This window comes from Strix uralensis, chromosome 5 (assembly GCF_047716275.1).
Source record: "Strix uralensis isolate ZFMK-TIS-50842 chromosome 5, bStrUra1, whole genome shotgun sequence".
Taxonomy (NCBI): Eukaryota; Metazoa; Chordata; class Aves; order Strigiformes; family Strigidae; genus Strix; species Strix uralensis.
The window spans coordinates 68,047,979-68,062,424 of record NC_133976.1 but is presented as its reverse complement, the minus strand read 5'-3'; the positions used below and the strand labels follow the sequence as shown (position 1 = coordinate 68,062,424).

The 14,446-nt window shown below is 38.0% G+C and overlaps 1 protein-coding gene across 37 annotated transcripts in view; it reads left to right on the top strand.

The window, feature by feature from the left end:
• The window catches only part of PLEKHA5 (pleckstrin homology domain containing A5), a 168,977-nt gene that overhangs the window by 30,614 nt on the left and 123,917 nt on the right, over positions 1 to 14,446 (top strand). For 2 of the 37 annotated variants that reach the window (XR_012629290.1, XM_074871497.1), the window contains one exon: positions 9,701 to 11,092. The exons of the other annotated variants lie outside the window; for them this stretch is intronic. Coding sequence is in view for 1 of the 2 variants with exons in the window: in XM_074871497.1 (XP_074727598.1) it covers positions 9,701 to 9,773 (73 nt within the window). In the remaining variant the exon portion in view is untranslated. Of the gene's footprint in view, positions 1 to 9,700; positions 11,093 to 14,446 lie in introns of those variants that run through there. 37 annotated transcript variants of the gene reach the window in all.

Sequence of the window (14,446 nt, the reverse complement as noted above, 5' to 3'; positions counted from 1 at the left end):
ATTGGTAGGATGAAAGCCAACAGATACAAGTTGTAGCAAGGGAAAATTGAATTAAGTATTAAGAAAAAAAATACTCTGAGGGTAATCAGGTATTGGGACAGATTGTCCAGAGAGAGATTGTTGGCTCTCCCTCCAAGATTCAACAGGACAAGATCCTGAGCAACTTGATCCATGTTGGCCCTGTTCTGAGTGAGGAACAGGTCTAAATAATTCCCAGAGTTCCATTCCAGTCAAAATTATTCTGTGATTTAGGATTCTGCCTCCCCTGCTGCAGGCATGGAAACTCTTAGGATAGAGGTGGTGTGGGCAGCTATATTTTAACCTGTCTTAGGTCTTGAATTGCCAGAGTGCATCTCTGAGCTGTCAAGTTATAAATTTCTAGGTATTCTTGGGGGGGGGGGGTGTACAGAAGCGTTTTTGGAAGTCTTCTCATAACCCCAAGTAACCTAATGGAACTACTGTTTTCATTTTTTTCCAAGTACTACCTGGAAAAAAAAAAAGTAGACATCAATTGGCTATATAACATGAGGGGATTTTGCTCATTTGAATTTTATCTTTAATAGATATCAACTGGCATCTTAACTAATTAGTTACAGATCCTTATCAGCTTTTAATCGTAGTAGCTCTTACATGTGAAAATACTGAAATGTCTCACTTTTTTTTTCTTCAGAGAAATGTTAGGGATATAATCTGGTCCTGCAGTAATTTCAAGTGCTAAAAATATATTTTAAATCCTGGTAATTTTAAGACTGTCTGGTAGCTGCAATATGCATGTATGTTATGGATATGACTAACAGCCACCTTTTTATCTTCCCATCTACATTAAAGAGAATGTCTTGGAAATCTTCTGTCAGTCAAAAAGTAGTTTATAAATGCAGCCAAAATACTGAAGTTGTTATCTGAGTTTTACTGCACCTTGGGGATGAGGGGAAGAGCCCTTCTAATTTAAATCTGCATCAAAGTTTTTTCACGAATTGTCCAGAGTCAGGGTGGTCACTGCTTGACATTCACACTTACGCCAATGAGTGATTGTTATCAAGGTTTCTTATGGAATTATAGGAAAAGGTAAGATAGAGTAGTCGTCCTCCTTTGGATTTTTAGTGGCTTTTACACCAACAAAAAAATCTTCTAAAGTTCATTCCTTTTTTAGTCTTGCAGTCATGGTTACACAGTAAGAATCCCTGTTAATAAAGACTCCGTTGTCAGATCATTGGGAGTATGCATTAATTTTCAGTGTTGCCTTCCCTGCCCACTGAGTAAACAAAGCTGACCTGCCTGATGGTCTGTTATTGGCCTGTAAGCAGATCTACTAATTGGAAAAAATTACAGAATTAGAATTGTAGACCCTTTAAAACTTTCACTGACTTCCATACCATTTGTTTGCTGGAACAAAACACAACCCTCTGCAAGGCTGTTTGAGACACTCACTCCTAGATCATGCTTTACTGGTTTATAGCAAAAACAGAAAAAGAGAGGATGTAGACAAAAAATAGCTCTGTTTTTTAAAGTGTGGTCATCATATTCAACTAAAATATCCCAAATAAAACTAAATATCCTGCCACTTGCTTGCCTCAAAATCTTTTTGTAAAATAACGTGACATTTCCCCATTTTTAAATAGCCTGACTGCTGACATGTTTAAATTCAGCTTCCTACAAAAGTGTGAATAAGTTATTCTGTGTGGTCGGCTTAATTAATTTTATTTGAGAACAGTAAAACTACCACATAAATTTGGCCAGCTCCCTCTGTTGGAATTTCTGTTCTGTGGTGGGCTGAGTGTCGCTATGAGCTGGAGCACTATTTCCCTGGTGTGTTTCCTGCACAGATATTTACTGCCAGGCAATGTAGACCTTCAGCTCTACACTTTGTCAGCCAGGATGGACCACTGAAGGAAGGTAGTGGCTTAAATTTTCCTTTTCCTGTTACTCTGGAACTAATCTATAGCTACTCTGAAGTATTTGAAAACAAAACCAAACTGAACTGAAATGTGTAGTGGTTACAATTCCTTGGCTTTTGCTTTGAAGAGCTGCTCTTGTTTCCTTTACTTGCTACTGTGGTCAGTTACTGTTAAACGTACATGTTATATTGTTGTTATCTTTATATTTCACACAAGGTTTTAAAATAACACTGTTCCTTACTTATCAGCAGGAAATAAACAATAGGCAAAATAATATAAGTTTCTGATGTATTTCTCTGCTTATTTTCCTCTCTGTTCAAAAGTTTTCATGGATTTAGACTGTTCAGGATTTTAAACATTTTGTGAAGTTATGTGCCTTTTTTAAATAGTGAATCTTTCTAATTTAGCATACCTGTCAGCTAATTTGGTCGTCTTTCCTTTTACAAAAAAATCTGATAGTTTTAGGTCTTGTAAGACTTTGAGAGCCTTCCATTATGCCCTTTCTGTGATCCTTTGCTGCAGCTTTTCTGTTCAGAAATTTCCTAGTTTTGAAATGTTAGTGCCAATTAAGGCAGCAAAGTGATAATTCTTAATTTGTTAAACACTTTGGCTTGTTGACTGTTAAGAATTTTCATTAAGGCCTACTTTTTTCTCTTTCCTAGTTTCGCTTAGTGGATGCTAGAGGCCTTTTCAGCAAAGATGGTTACACAGGATGTATTACAGTTACATGAGTATTATATTAAGCACTTACTATCCAGAATCTATAAATTTTACATAGCCTGTAAGTGGATATGTATGTTTGTTTGAATACTTGATATAGAAATGAAAAAGTAATCCATTTTCTTAAAAATATTTAAGTTCATAAAGACTGCCAACACTAGTTTTAACTATAGCTTTTTTTAGTAAAAGTTCTAGAACACTCAGCTGTAAAACCACAGAACAAAAATATGAAATATGTAGTATTTTCCTTTGTGCCATTATATAACAAATTACTGAAAAAGGTAATGTTTTAAATATGAACTGTTTTCACAAAACACACTGACTTTTTTTAAAGAACTTCAAATGAAGGAGTTGCATTTAAACAGATGCAAACACAAACCCTGACAACTCAGTTCCTTAAAATATCTGAGCCCCAAATTACTACCTACTAGCAGAAAGGGTTTAGCTGATTATCATAAAGAAAAAGGGTCCCTTCAGGTATGACATGGGCCCCTGGCATAAGTTATAGCTGTCACTCAGGTGTTGATATGAATTTTCAATATCTGCTTTGTGCTGGAGTAAGTAGAATCACTGAACTGAAATATGTTTTGGATCCCGGACACAGACTCAGTTATATATTACTGGGAGACTGTTACATGCAAGAGGAATACACAATTGCATCTTGCAGTGAACACGTGAAATGTCTGTTTCTGCCCAGGGCAGTGGTGGAGTCCCCATCCCTGGAGGTTCTTTAAGAGTCGGGTTGACATAGCGCTTAGGGACATGGTGTAGTTGGGAACTGTCAGTGTTAGGTTAATGGTTGGACTGGATGATCTTCAAGGTCCTTTCCAACCTAGGTGATTCTGTGATTCATAGTAGAACATATTTATTCATTTACTTGAGCCTTTCAGTTTTGTAAATGAGCAGGTGGTTCTGCTTTCAACTTTCTCAACACACAAATTGGACTGAAATAAATGCAGAAGGTAAGCTTCTATGTTACAGCCCAAATAGTGCCTTTCCACTGAAGTACCATGTGCTTACCAATTATTTTGTTCAAATTTTCGCTTTAAACATTTGGATTCAGTAACTGTTCTGATATGAGAACAGAACAGTATTTCATGCTTATCACAAGTCTAAAACATATATGAAAGCTTAAAAATAAACAGGTGTATTTTAAAAAAAATCTGTTTTGCTAAAAACTTGTTCAGGTACATAATCACAAGAACTGAATCTAAGCTGCATTGTTAACTGGGGATATTTGCTTTAGTTTTTTCTGCACAGGAATTAGAGCAGGTCTTAAACTGCTTAAATGTGAAGAGTTTATTAGGACAGGTACTCATGCAGATCTCTTAAATAACTATTTCTTACCTAAAACATGCAAAATAATTTGAAGATCCATCACTGGATTCTGTAAATTCTATAAATTTATACTTCTCCTGAATATTTGTTTCTTTAAAAAAAAAAAAAAGCTTTAGTTTCTACTTCTCTTTTAAGCATACGTTCAAAGTGTACTACACTTGTGCAGATTTTAACTTGGAAGATATTGTAAATGGAGATGTAAAGACATTCTGCAATCAGTTGTAGAACACTTTTATTTTTTAAGTTTGGATATTCCTGCTAGGTGTTCATCTCTACTTGATACCCTCAGTTGTCCTACTGTGGTGTCCCATTCATTTTCTGAACTTTTCTGACATTTCCTTTCCTTGTGTGAGCACATTAGCTCTTCTATGGCCCCCTATTTTTCCATATGAAAAGGCTGGCACTAATGTTAATAGTTGTTATGGCAATAAGCAATTTATGAAGGACTCCCCCACCTCCCAGTATTTCAATATTTATTCTTGCCAATAAAACACAAACACAAGTCTCAACTTTGTGTTAACTTTTTTCTTGTTTTGATTGTTGACTGATGGAGAATCACACTTGAAAATGTCATTGTTTGAAGGGCTGGACTATCTAGGTGTTAAAGTAACAACTCTGATTTGTTATAAATGGAAATTCAGAAGAAGCGATAAACTTAAAATGCATAGCAACTTATAGTTGCCATGGTGCTTCAACTTGAAGTAATTTTCTTCAATATTAAAATGCTTCTTGAGTGTCGTCTTTGCTTTTAAGTAGTCACTATTCAAGAAGGAAGTGGCTCTGAGGAGAAGTAATGAGAAACTATTCTGGAATATCTAATGTGACAACCAATGAACAAGTGTCAAGAAAATTCCTTAGTATTCAAGAATCCATTTGGGACCTGTTTATTTTGGCAATAGGCTTTTATGACAGAACTTCAAAACACTGAAGCATCATAAAGAATGGTGAGTTACTGCAGGCTTCTCCCCAACCCTGTATAATAAGTCAGTTCTTCGAGAAACAAATATGAAGGTGAGTTTGTCAAAACATAACTTTGAGGCAGTAGACTGGATCAGTCTCCACTTTATCCTGTCACTGTGTGTCAGTCAGCTACTCCGGTTCACACGTGCTTGCTCTTCTCCTCCCCACTTCTGAACTGTCAGTCCTTTTATCAGTTATCTTAATGTACCTGCGATTCTTACTTCTATGATGATCAAAAGATTCTTTGTCTGACTGGACATACCACTTTAGAAAGACTTTACACCTCTTCCAGAGCTTTGATATCTTGCCTCAATAGTGTTCGGTGTCAGAGCTGTTAAGTGTTAGACTTGGGTCCCCCATGTGGAATTGAGCTGCACTACGGCTCCCTGCTTTCTCAGCTGAACTGCTATTTACTCTTTTTTTTTTTTTTTTTTTCCCCGCTAGTTTTATTTACTCTTTTTGTTTCAAATGAGCTCCTTCCATATGTTGCTCTTGAATAAGAGCTTTGGTTTTTAACAAAATAAAAATAGTAAAGAACTCTATAAGTTACTAACCATTTTATCTTGTTCTTCAAAATAACACGGCCTTGCAAAAGCCTCTGAAATGTTACATGACTTTGATGTATAAATAGTAATAACCCCAAAATGGTAGTCTAAAAGCTGGCTGTAAATTAATTTGTATTGAATTTCATTTAAAGAGTTTTAATACTGAGCACTGACTCCTTACTTTGACACTTTAGCTGCATGGCATATAAAAATTGTCAAAAAGTGTCTGAATAAATAACTTCAGTAAGTTGTCTTTTCATAACATGCTTTCTATTTTAAAGCAATAACATTTAATTTTGAAAAACTTGAGTTAAAATCTACTCCTTTACTGTAGGCACATAAAGATTGCAGCTGGTGGAGTCATTCTGTACAGTGAACAGGCTAATTAACACAAGTTGCATAATGCAAACTTCAGATTGCAGCACTGGCTTCTTTAAAGAGCTTGTGTAATGTTTAGTGAAATGATCAATACTCTGTGAACCAAACGTGGCAATTAACTAAAAAGGACAGGGTTTAGAATTAATTTGTACTTCCACATTTTGCCTGGTACCATGTAGCTGCTGTAACTCAAGGTGTCTTTGCAGAAAAAAATACTTCAGGTTGTAGGTTAAAAGTCTTACCCCTGTGTTCAGCAAGAGTTAGTGTTCACTCTGATCATTAGTGAGCCATCAGTAGAGAAAAAAAGTTGCCTCAGGTGTTTTTCATTTTTTTTGGTCTTGGAAGCAATGATTACTTTCTAGTTAGTCACTGAAAACATAACAATCCACTACTAAATATAGCATGTAGATGTTTTAAATGCCATTATTTCAGGCTTCAGGCTAAGGCATAACAGGACAGTGATGATCCTAACACTAAAAGATGACCTCTTCAAAGCAGTGTCCTGCAACTGTTCCAAGTTACCTAATGGGCAAATCTGAAATTTCAGTTGCAGCTTTATCCCTGCTTCCAAGTGCAGTAGAGCAATGTTATTTGCTAGAAAGCTCTATGTGTTCCAGAAAGGTTTTACACAATTTTCTCTCAAAAACTCCAGGAGACTACTCACATAGCTGGAATGCTATAGGCTGTATACCATTGTCTGGATGAATGTCTTTTATTGTAATTTTTTTCACCTAATAAAAGGTTGCATATTTGGCACCTCCATGTTGGCTTATTTAGCTGGGAAATTATTTGAGAAACAATCAGAAAAACAGTAGTGAAGCTGCCTTCTAAAGAATGCTTTTTTGACCCTGTCATATTGCTGCAATTGGTTGTGATGAGAACTGGAATGTTTATGTTCTGGTTCTCAGTCTATTGCTCTACCAGCTCAGGAGCTCTGTTCTCATTTTGGTGCCAAGAATAAACCACATCACTTCAAACAGCAGGTGAGTTTTTGAAATGTGCCTGCAGATTAGTCTTCATGTCTGTCAGCAGCCAGTAGAACTTAAGTTGCTTTTTACTCAATTAAGGTGACACAGCTGAGCAGTATGGTGGACATAGCTGAGCAGTACATTAAGCTTGAGATGGTTTGCCTGCCAGCAAATTCTGCTGGAACCTCCACATCCACAACACTCAAGTTGTTGTTGCAAATGGGATAGTGTTTAGAGTTAGAATTCCCAAGGGATTTAATCTTGTAGCTTCAGGCACCTCAAATTATTTCAAAAGGGATGCCAGTGCTGACACTTACACTGTAGTGTAGCAATTCCTGGGCTGGCTTTTAAAGAGTTAGCTTACACACCAAAAGCAATCAAACAATAGTGAAAGATGGAACTTGACGTGTTTTTGAAGCTTTCTTCACAATGCCTCTGCTCTGCTTGCACCTTAAAACTCCCTCTGCAATCCCTCACTAGTGATTCCTATGTTTTCACAGTTTCATCTGTGTTACTTCAGGTACCTTCTATTGTGCCAGCTTGGCTCTTCTGTGCTGCTGCTGTTATGGTGAAGCTCATAATTTCAAGCGTGTTTGGCAACTCCTTCATTCCTTTGTTAGCAATCTGTAATTGTGTATTACTTTGTGCTCAATTTTAATTGCTTCTGTATTTTTTTTAAAAGATTGCTTTGTGTTTTGCAAAGTAGAACTGTAAATTAAATAATCTCATTCATGTAGGTTCCCTGATTTAATACCAGATGTTTCCAAAAGGTGCTGTTACTCAAGGAGCTTCTTGTGATGAGAATTTCTCATTTTGTCTCTTGTTCCTGCTTATCAGCAGTTATAAGTGATGAGAAGCAAAACCTAAGACTGTAAGACTTTCAGTTGCTACCAGAGTGACACCATCTTAGGGAGTAGATTTACTTAAAGAAATGTCAGATAGGATGTTAAGTCCCTTGAGTTCACTATAGCAGCTGTCTAGAAACTGTAGATCTCATTGTCTTAACAGCCAAGTGTGTAATATCTTCATTAGTTTGAGTATTCTTTACTAAATTGATTTGCAGCATTAAGTGCAGTGTGTGATTGCGTTGCTGCTTTAAAAATACACTGAACATTTCAGTTCAGGAAGCGAGGAATCTCTTCGCATCAGAATCACCATCAGCATCAGGCTTCTGTTTGCATCTGCTCTTTGGATCCCTGTGGCCCTCTTGTGTAACTTGGTATAAACAAAAGCCTGTTTCCACATTGCCTAAATGTGTTCAAACTGGCTTTTGAAATAAAAATGATGCCTTGAGGAAGTTGCTACAGGTGCCTTTAGGCTGTCATCTTGGATCTGTTCCATGTGAAGAAAGACCTTGTAAACTGACTTAAGATTGGGTGTTGGGATTTTTTTGTTCTGGTTTTGAGGTCCCACAGAAAAAATATGCCAAAGTTTCCTTAATGTCAGAAAAGGGGTGGGGGATGATGTTTACAAAGGGAATTAGAATTTATTTCTAGAGTCAGTAGTAATCATGATCTCTGTAGTGTATGAGGAGTAATAGTCTTAACCTGTGTGAAATGAGAGGCAGTTTTGGATGTACTCCAACAAAGAAGCTACCTTTAAAATGCAGTGTTTTGTTCTAATCTTTATTTTCCTTGCAAGAAACCTGTAGAGACTGTCTGGTTTTTTAATTTTAAATATTAGGGTGATATCAAGAGGACTGAATCTGCTATAAAAGGAAGTAAGAGACAAATTAATGCAAGAGGTAAGTCTGACACAGAAGGGGACTGGAGAAGTTAAGGCAGTTGTAGATGTGTGAAATGGAAAGTGAAGTGAGAAGTCAGTGTATAAGAAGAGAGACTGGAGAAAAACAGAAGGGGGAAATAGGAATACACATTCTTTTGTTGAGATGGCTCTTACAGGATATATATAATAAATGTCTTGTAGCTAATGTAATATTGGAAGGCTAAGCCTGGAAAAGGGAGTGTATAAGTCTGGGAAAGGTCTTTGAAGAACAAAATCGTTGGTTAGTTTGTCTAGAGTAGCCCCAAAGTATTTCAATAGTCTGCTATACACTGAACTAATTAGTAGTTTGAGCTTGATTTTTGTTCCAGAGTTTCTATTTAGCTTTGCAGCCTTGAGCTAGAGGATCAACTACAGTGATTTGAGAGGAAGGACTGGCATTGGCTGAATTTTCTTCTGCACCTGTATGGCTTGTTGGGGGTTTCGTAAATACTGGATCATTTCTTACATGTCTTGATGATTTCCTCCTTTGATCTCTGTGCATTCTTGTTACGGGATTTGATCTCTCAACTTGGAATTAATGGTAAAGCCAGGTTTGCCACTGGTACAGTCTTGCACTCAACCCATTCTTCTCCTTTTCTATTAATTTTATTATCTTCTTGCTCTCACTCTATCACATTTTGGACAGAAGGGCAATAAAGACTGAAGATAAAATTAATTGCTTCAATTTTTCTAGGGCCGTGCTGTTCTTTTGGGAGGCTTTTGAGTCTGCTTCCTTGCTGAAGCCACTCCTCTCATTATTAGGAGTATTTGCAGATTGACCTCTCTGGTCAACCTCAGTTACTCTAAAAGTTGGTATCTAGTCAACTGATGCGCAAGTCCTATTAAAACCAATCATCTCTGAAGTGCTTCAGAGGTTGGTACTGCCAGTAAGATTTCCATGTTTACTTGTGTCCTATTTTCTGGAAGAACGGAGCTCTCACATACAAATGCAAATATACATAGGTAACTTCTAAAATATTAAAGAGGAAATAACTTCATTTAAGGAAAATGAAATCTTTTATTAATAATTTGTATATTAATGTATAAATGGATTCTGGATTACTGCTTTCTTCATGGGCAAACTGATTTCTTCCTTTTTGTTCACTATTTTTCTTTATTTTATTTTTTTCAGTACTGATGCATTGGTAAAATGGACAATTTGGATCGGTACCACTGTTGCTTCTCTGGAAGAATGTTCTACATAAAAATTAAATCTTGAAAAAGCTTGGTTCATTTAGTACTTGTTAGAGTTATTTAGACTGAGATTATCAGTAGTTACAGGGGGGAAGTTGTTTGATGCTTAAGTAAAATAAATATTCAACATAAGTTCTTATTATGAAAATATACAGGATAAGTAGAGAGACATATATTGTTAGATATTAGATCCAGTGATGTTTTGTGATGCGTATAGTTATGAAGCAGTACTTCTGTCTAGAAGTTTAAAGGATCTTTGTCTGTGGGCCATTCCCAACTCATCATGCCCACTAGCATCATGGTAGGTTGTTTGTGGTTCTTCCACTGCTGCAGGCTTCTTCATTCTCAGAAAACAGCAAGGAAGGGACCTCAAAAACCCCTTCCTTTGCCTCTTTCAAGTAAAAGTTAGAGCAGTTACATAAGTGGTGCAGATCAGGAAAATGTTTTGAATGTTCATACAATGATTATTGCTTTGGAAAGAAACTCTGAAGCAGATTTTGGGGGTTTATAGGATAAAGTAAGCATTTCTCCACGAAAGGAAAGATTATTGACAAGTTGTATATATTTTAGTGACACGATTGCTTCATTTAAAAGAAAGTGTTGGTATTATTCTGACATCAACAGGAGATTATCCTGCTGTATACTGTCCAGTAACCTTTGCTTGTTATAAGATCACTGTCAAGCCTATCTAATTAATTCACTTTCAAGAGCATCTTGATTTCCTTGTCAGCAGTGCAGTAGTTTTATAATAATAATTTGCTAATTCTTATGTCCTTTCTGGAGGACAATCTTGTTAGTATTCTTTCTTGCCAGGAATTGATCATCTTGTATAGGACTTGTAACTGAATTTTAGACATTGCTGTACAATTGATTTGTCTTATTGTGAGCGCGCTGCATAGGTGCATCCTCAGCTCTAGAGCCTTTTGTTGGAGATGATCTAAAAATAGAGCAGAATTCCTTTGCATTTAGTAATGTGTGGTGGAAGTTTCCACTATAAGATTGTTGGTTGAAGTACATAGTAGGTCCTGTGGTAGCTAATCCTGTGTACTCTACTCTTTCCAGAATTTGTTAGATATCTGTGTTTATATGTGTATCTGATTGTATGTCAGTTGTCTAATATCTGAGGGTTGTAACTGTTTAAATCTTGCCTGTCTTATAAAAATTCTTCAAGATTTGTTTTCTAAGTACATTTATAACTGAGGGCGGGGGATGGGAACAAAACCCTAATATTAAAAACATGGAGTGTGCCTGTTGAGGATGAGACATACCAGTGAGTTCATCAGTCCCGGGAGTCTCAAATTGTAAAAGCCAGTTGTCCCCAATCCAATTTATTAGAGCGGGAGCCTGTGTAACATGATCAGGGTGGATTAAACCCTTGTTAAAGGCAGTAAATAAGTAAATTCATCAGTTCCATTCTGTTGCATAATGTGTGCTTTTTTTGGTCTGTCTTTCCTGTTGCTGTATCTGAATGTAATGTCTTTGAAGTAGGTGTCCCAATCCAGCATCGGGGGAGGTTTCGATGTGATCCCAAGAGTGGGATTAAGACACAAATGAAGTCAAACACCGTACAGCCAAAACATTTTTTATTATTAAAAGTGAAGAGGGGTAGTGATAGGACAGAATGGAAGGCAAAGACAGAAATCAAGCAAGCATGCAGGATAGTCACAAGAATAGTCACCACCATGGATCCAGCCGTGTCCTGTTGGTCCTCAGTCTTCAGTTCTTCGGTGGTGGGTGCACACGAAGCAAAGTTTTTTTTGTTGCCTTTAAGTTCATCGTATCTGCTTAGCATATCTGCCCACCTTTAGTGTTGGGTTTTTTTTTTCCTCTGGTCCCACAGGTTTTTGCTGCATCTGGCTTCTGGGGCAGAAATGCTCACCTCTCATCAGTTCATTAGCAATGCATGCATGGTGTCTGGCCTACACAATAGAGCCACAAATGGCTACACGATGGAGCCACTGATAAACATTTGGTTTCTGCTCAGTCCATGTCTGCCCCTTTGAGACTTATCTAAGGAGTCTGACAATGCAACTGCAAGGGGGTGGGGGGTGCATCCTTTGATACACTCCTGCTTCCTTGGGTGACGTTCCTCAGACTAATCCAAAAGCCACAGTTTGTCCTTAAGGTTTGCATGGACACAAGCAAGCTTTGAGACAGTCGTTTGACATTTCAGTCTCTCACAGTAAGAGGTTTTATTCACAGAATCACAGAATCGTCTAGGTTAGAAAAGACCTTGAAGATCATCCAGTCCAACCATTAACCTAACATTGACAATTCTTAATTACACCATATCCCTCAGCGCTATGTCAACCTGACTCTTAAACACCTTCAGGGATGGGGACTCCACCACTGCCCTGGGCAGCCCATTCCAACGCCTAACAACCCCTTCTGGAAAGAAATACTTCCTAATATCCAGTCTAAACCTTCCCTGGCGCAACTTGAGGCCGTTCCCTCTTGTCCTGTCGCTTATTACTTGGTTAAAGAGACTCATCCCCAGCTCTCTGCAACCTCCTTTCAGGTAGTTGTAGAGGGCGATGAGGTCTCTTCTCCAGACTAAACACCCCCAGTTCCCTCAGCCGCTTCTCGTACGACATGTGCTCCAGACCCTGCACCAGCTTCGTTGCCCTTCTCTGGACACGCTCGAGTAATTCAATGTCCTTTTTGTAGTGAGGGGCCCAAAACTGAACACAGGAATCGAGGTGCGGCCTGACCAGTGCAGAGTACAGGGGTAAGATTCCTTCCCTGTCCCTGCTGGCCACGCTATTGCTGATACAAGCCAGGATGCCATTGGCCTTCTTGGCCACTTGGGCACACTGCTGGCTCATGTTCAGCCAGCTGTCAATCAACACCCCCAGGTCCCTCTCTGACTGGCAGCTCTCCAGCCACTCCTCCCCAAGCCTGTAGCGCTGCTGGGGGTTGTTGTGGCCCAAGTGCAGAACCCGGCATTTGGCCTTATTGAAGCTCATAGAGTTGGCCTTAGCCCATCGCTCCAGCCTGTCCAGATCTCTCTGCAGAGCCTCCCTACCCTCGAGCAGATCAACACTCCCACCCAACTTGATGTCGTCTGCAAACTTACTGAGGGTGCACTCGATCCCCTCGTCTAGATCATCAATAAAGATGTTAAACAGGAGTGGCCCCAAAACTGAGCCCTGGGGGACACCAAAACCCTTATGCTTACATGTAAGGTAAGGTACTAGTCCTTGACTAAGATCCTTTGTTTTCCTGTATCACGTGTAGTGTACAACACAAAATACCACTTGGTTTCTGGGACATGAAAGAGGTCTTCTAAGTAAAAACTGTCATACAGTTGGTAGCCAGCATACATTTGTAATGATATCAGGGTATCAGAGCAGCTGTGTTACATGGTATCTATTCAGTGGTTACTAAAGACTAGAACTAGTAGAATGTAACTTACTGTCTGGCATATTTAGGAATCAGCTTTACTTTGCATGCTGGAGCAAGAGTTTTTGCATTCTTTGGGGAGCTGAATTTCTGATTTTCCTTTGTTCATCTGGTTACACAGTTTTTATATGCAAATACTCCTGCAGAGAGATTAATTTTTGTCTTTTGGGAATTAATGCTGTTTTTCTTACATGTGTAGCAATGGCTGAGTAGACGGCCTGTGAGACAAGTAAAGTCTCTTAGTGGTCTTACCTACTTAAATGTTGCTTTCTGTGATTTGTTGGCAAAATTCTTGATGGAAAGTACAGTCAATTCACCTGAAGTACAATATTAACCTTGCTGTGATGTAATGTAGGGATGTAAGCATGTTCTATAGGATGTGTCACAACTTTGCTTTTTTTGGAAGTTTGGTTTGAAGTCTGAAGTGCCATTAATAATGAAACTTTGTGCTATGGTGTGGAAATATTCATGTTGGGAAGAACAGATTTCTTTGTTTTTTTGTTTGTTAATAAACTAGTGAATTGGGAGTGTAGGTTGTATGCTATGACGTGAATATTGATTTAACATATTATTTTTTAATAGGTGGAGGGGAGAAAAGCCTCACAAGCATCAGTTTGCTCTCATAAAGAATTATATACTAGTTTCAAAATAATGTGAGTGCATTCCCTAAAAGCATATTCAAGGGTAGGATTTTGTTGTAATCTTAAATGTTCTGTTTCATTATTACACTAATACCCATGTTCCTATGGTGGAAAAAACATTAAGGCTGCCTTGGGGATGTTTGGTCCAAGTGGTGTTATTTTATAGCTCAATCTTAATTGTCTAGTGAATGAAGGGGGTTTTTTTTAAATCAATGGTCATCTAGAATATAACTTCAAAGTGGTTGTACTAGGCAAACCAAAGAGATTTGTGTGTGATGCATGTTAAGACATTTAGGAAAGAATATACTAAAAATAGAGTAACTATGACGAGAGTGGGTGCAGCTAAAAACTGCACCAAAGTGTGTCGTGGTATTTGTTAGTACTCTGTTCTGCATGTGGTTGTTTTGTTCTCCAGAATACCTGGTGATAAGGAGATCCGGAATTTTTTAAAGTTTCTTTTGTTAAACAGAACTTACTTTTCCGTAAAGTTACTATTAACACCACTTCTTGCATTTTGAGAAATGATGAATGCTTCCTCTGTAGAAGCAATTTTCAGTATCCCTTTTCGGTATCATATGTGAATTCAGCTTTCTGGTTTATCTGCACCACTTTTCATGTGTGTCTCCTCCCTGCTCTCTAAG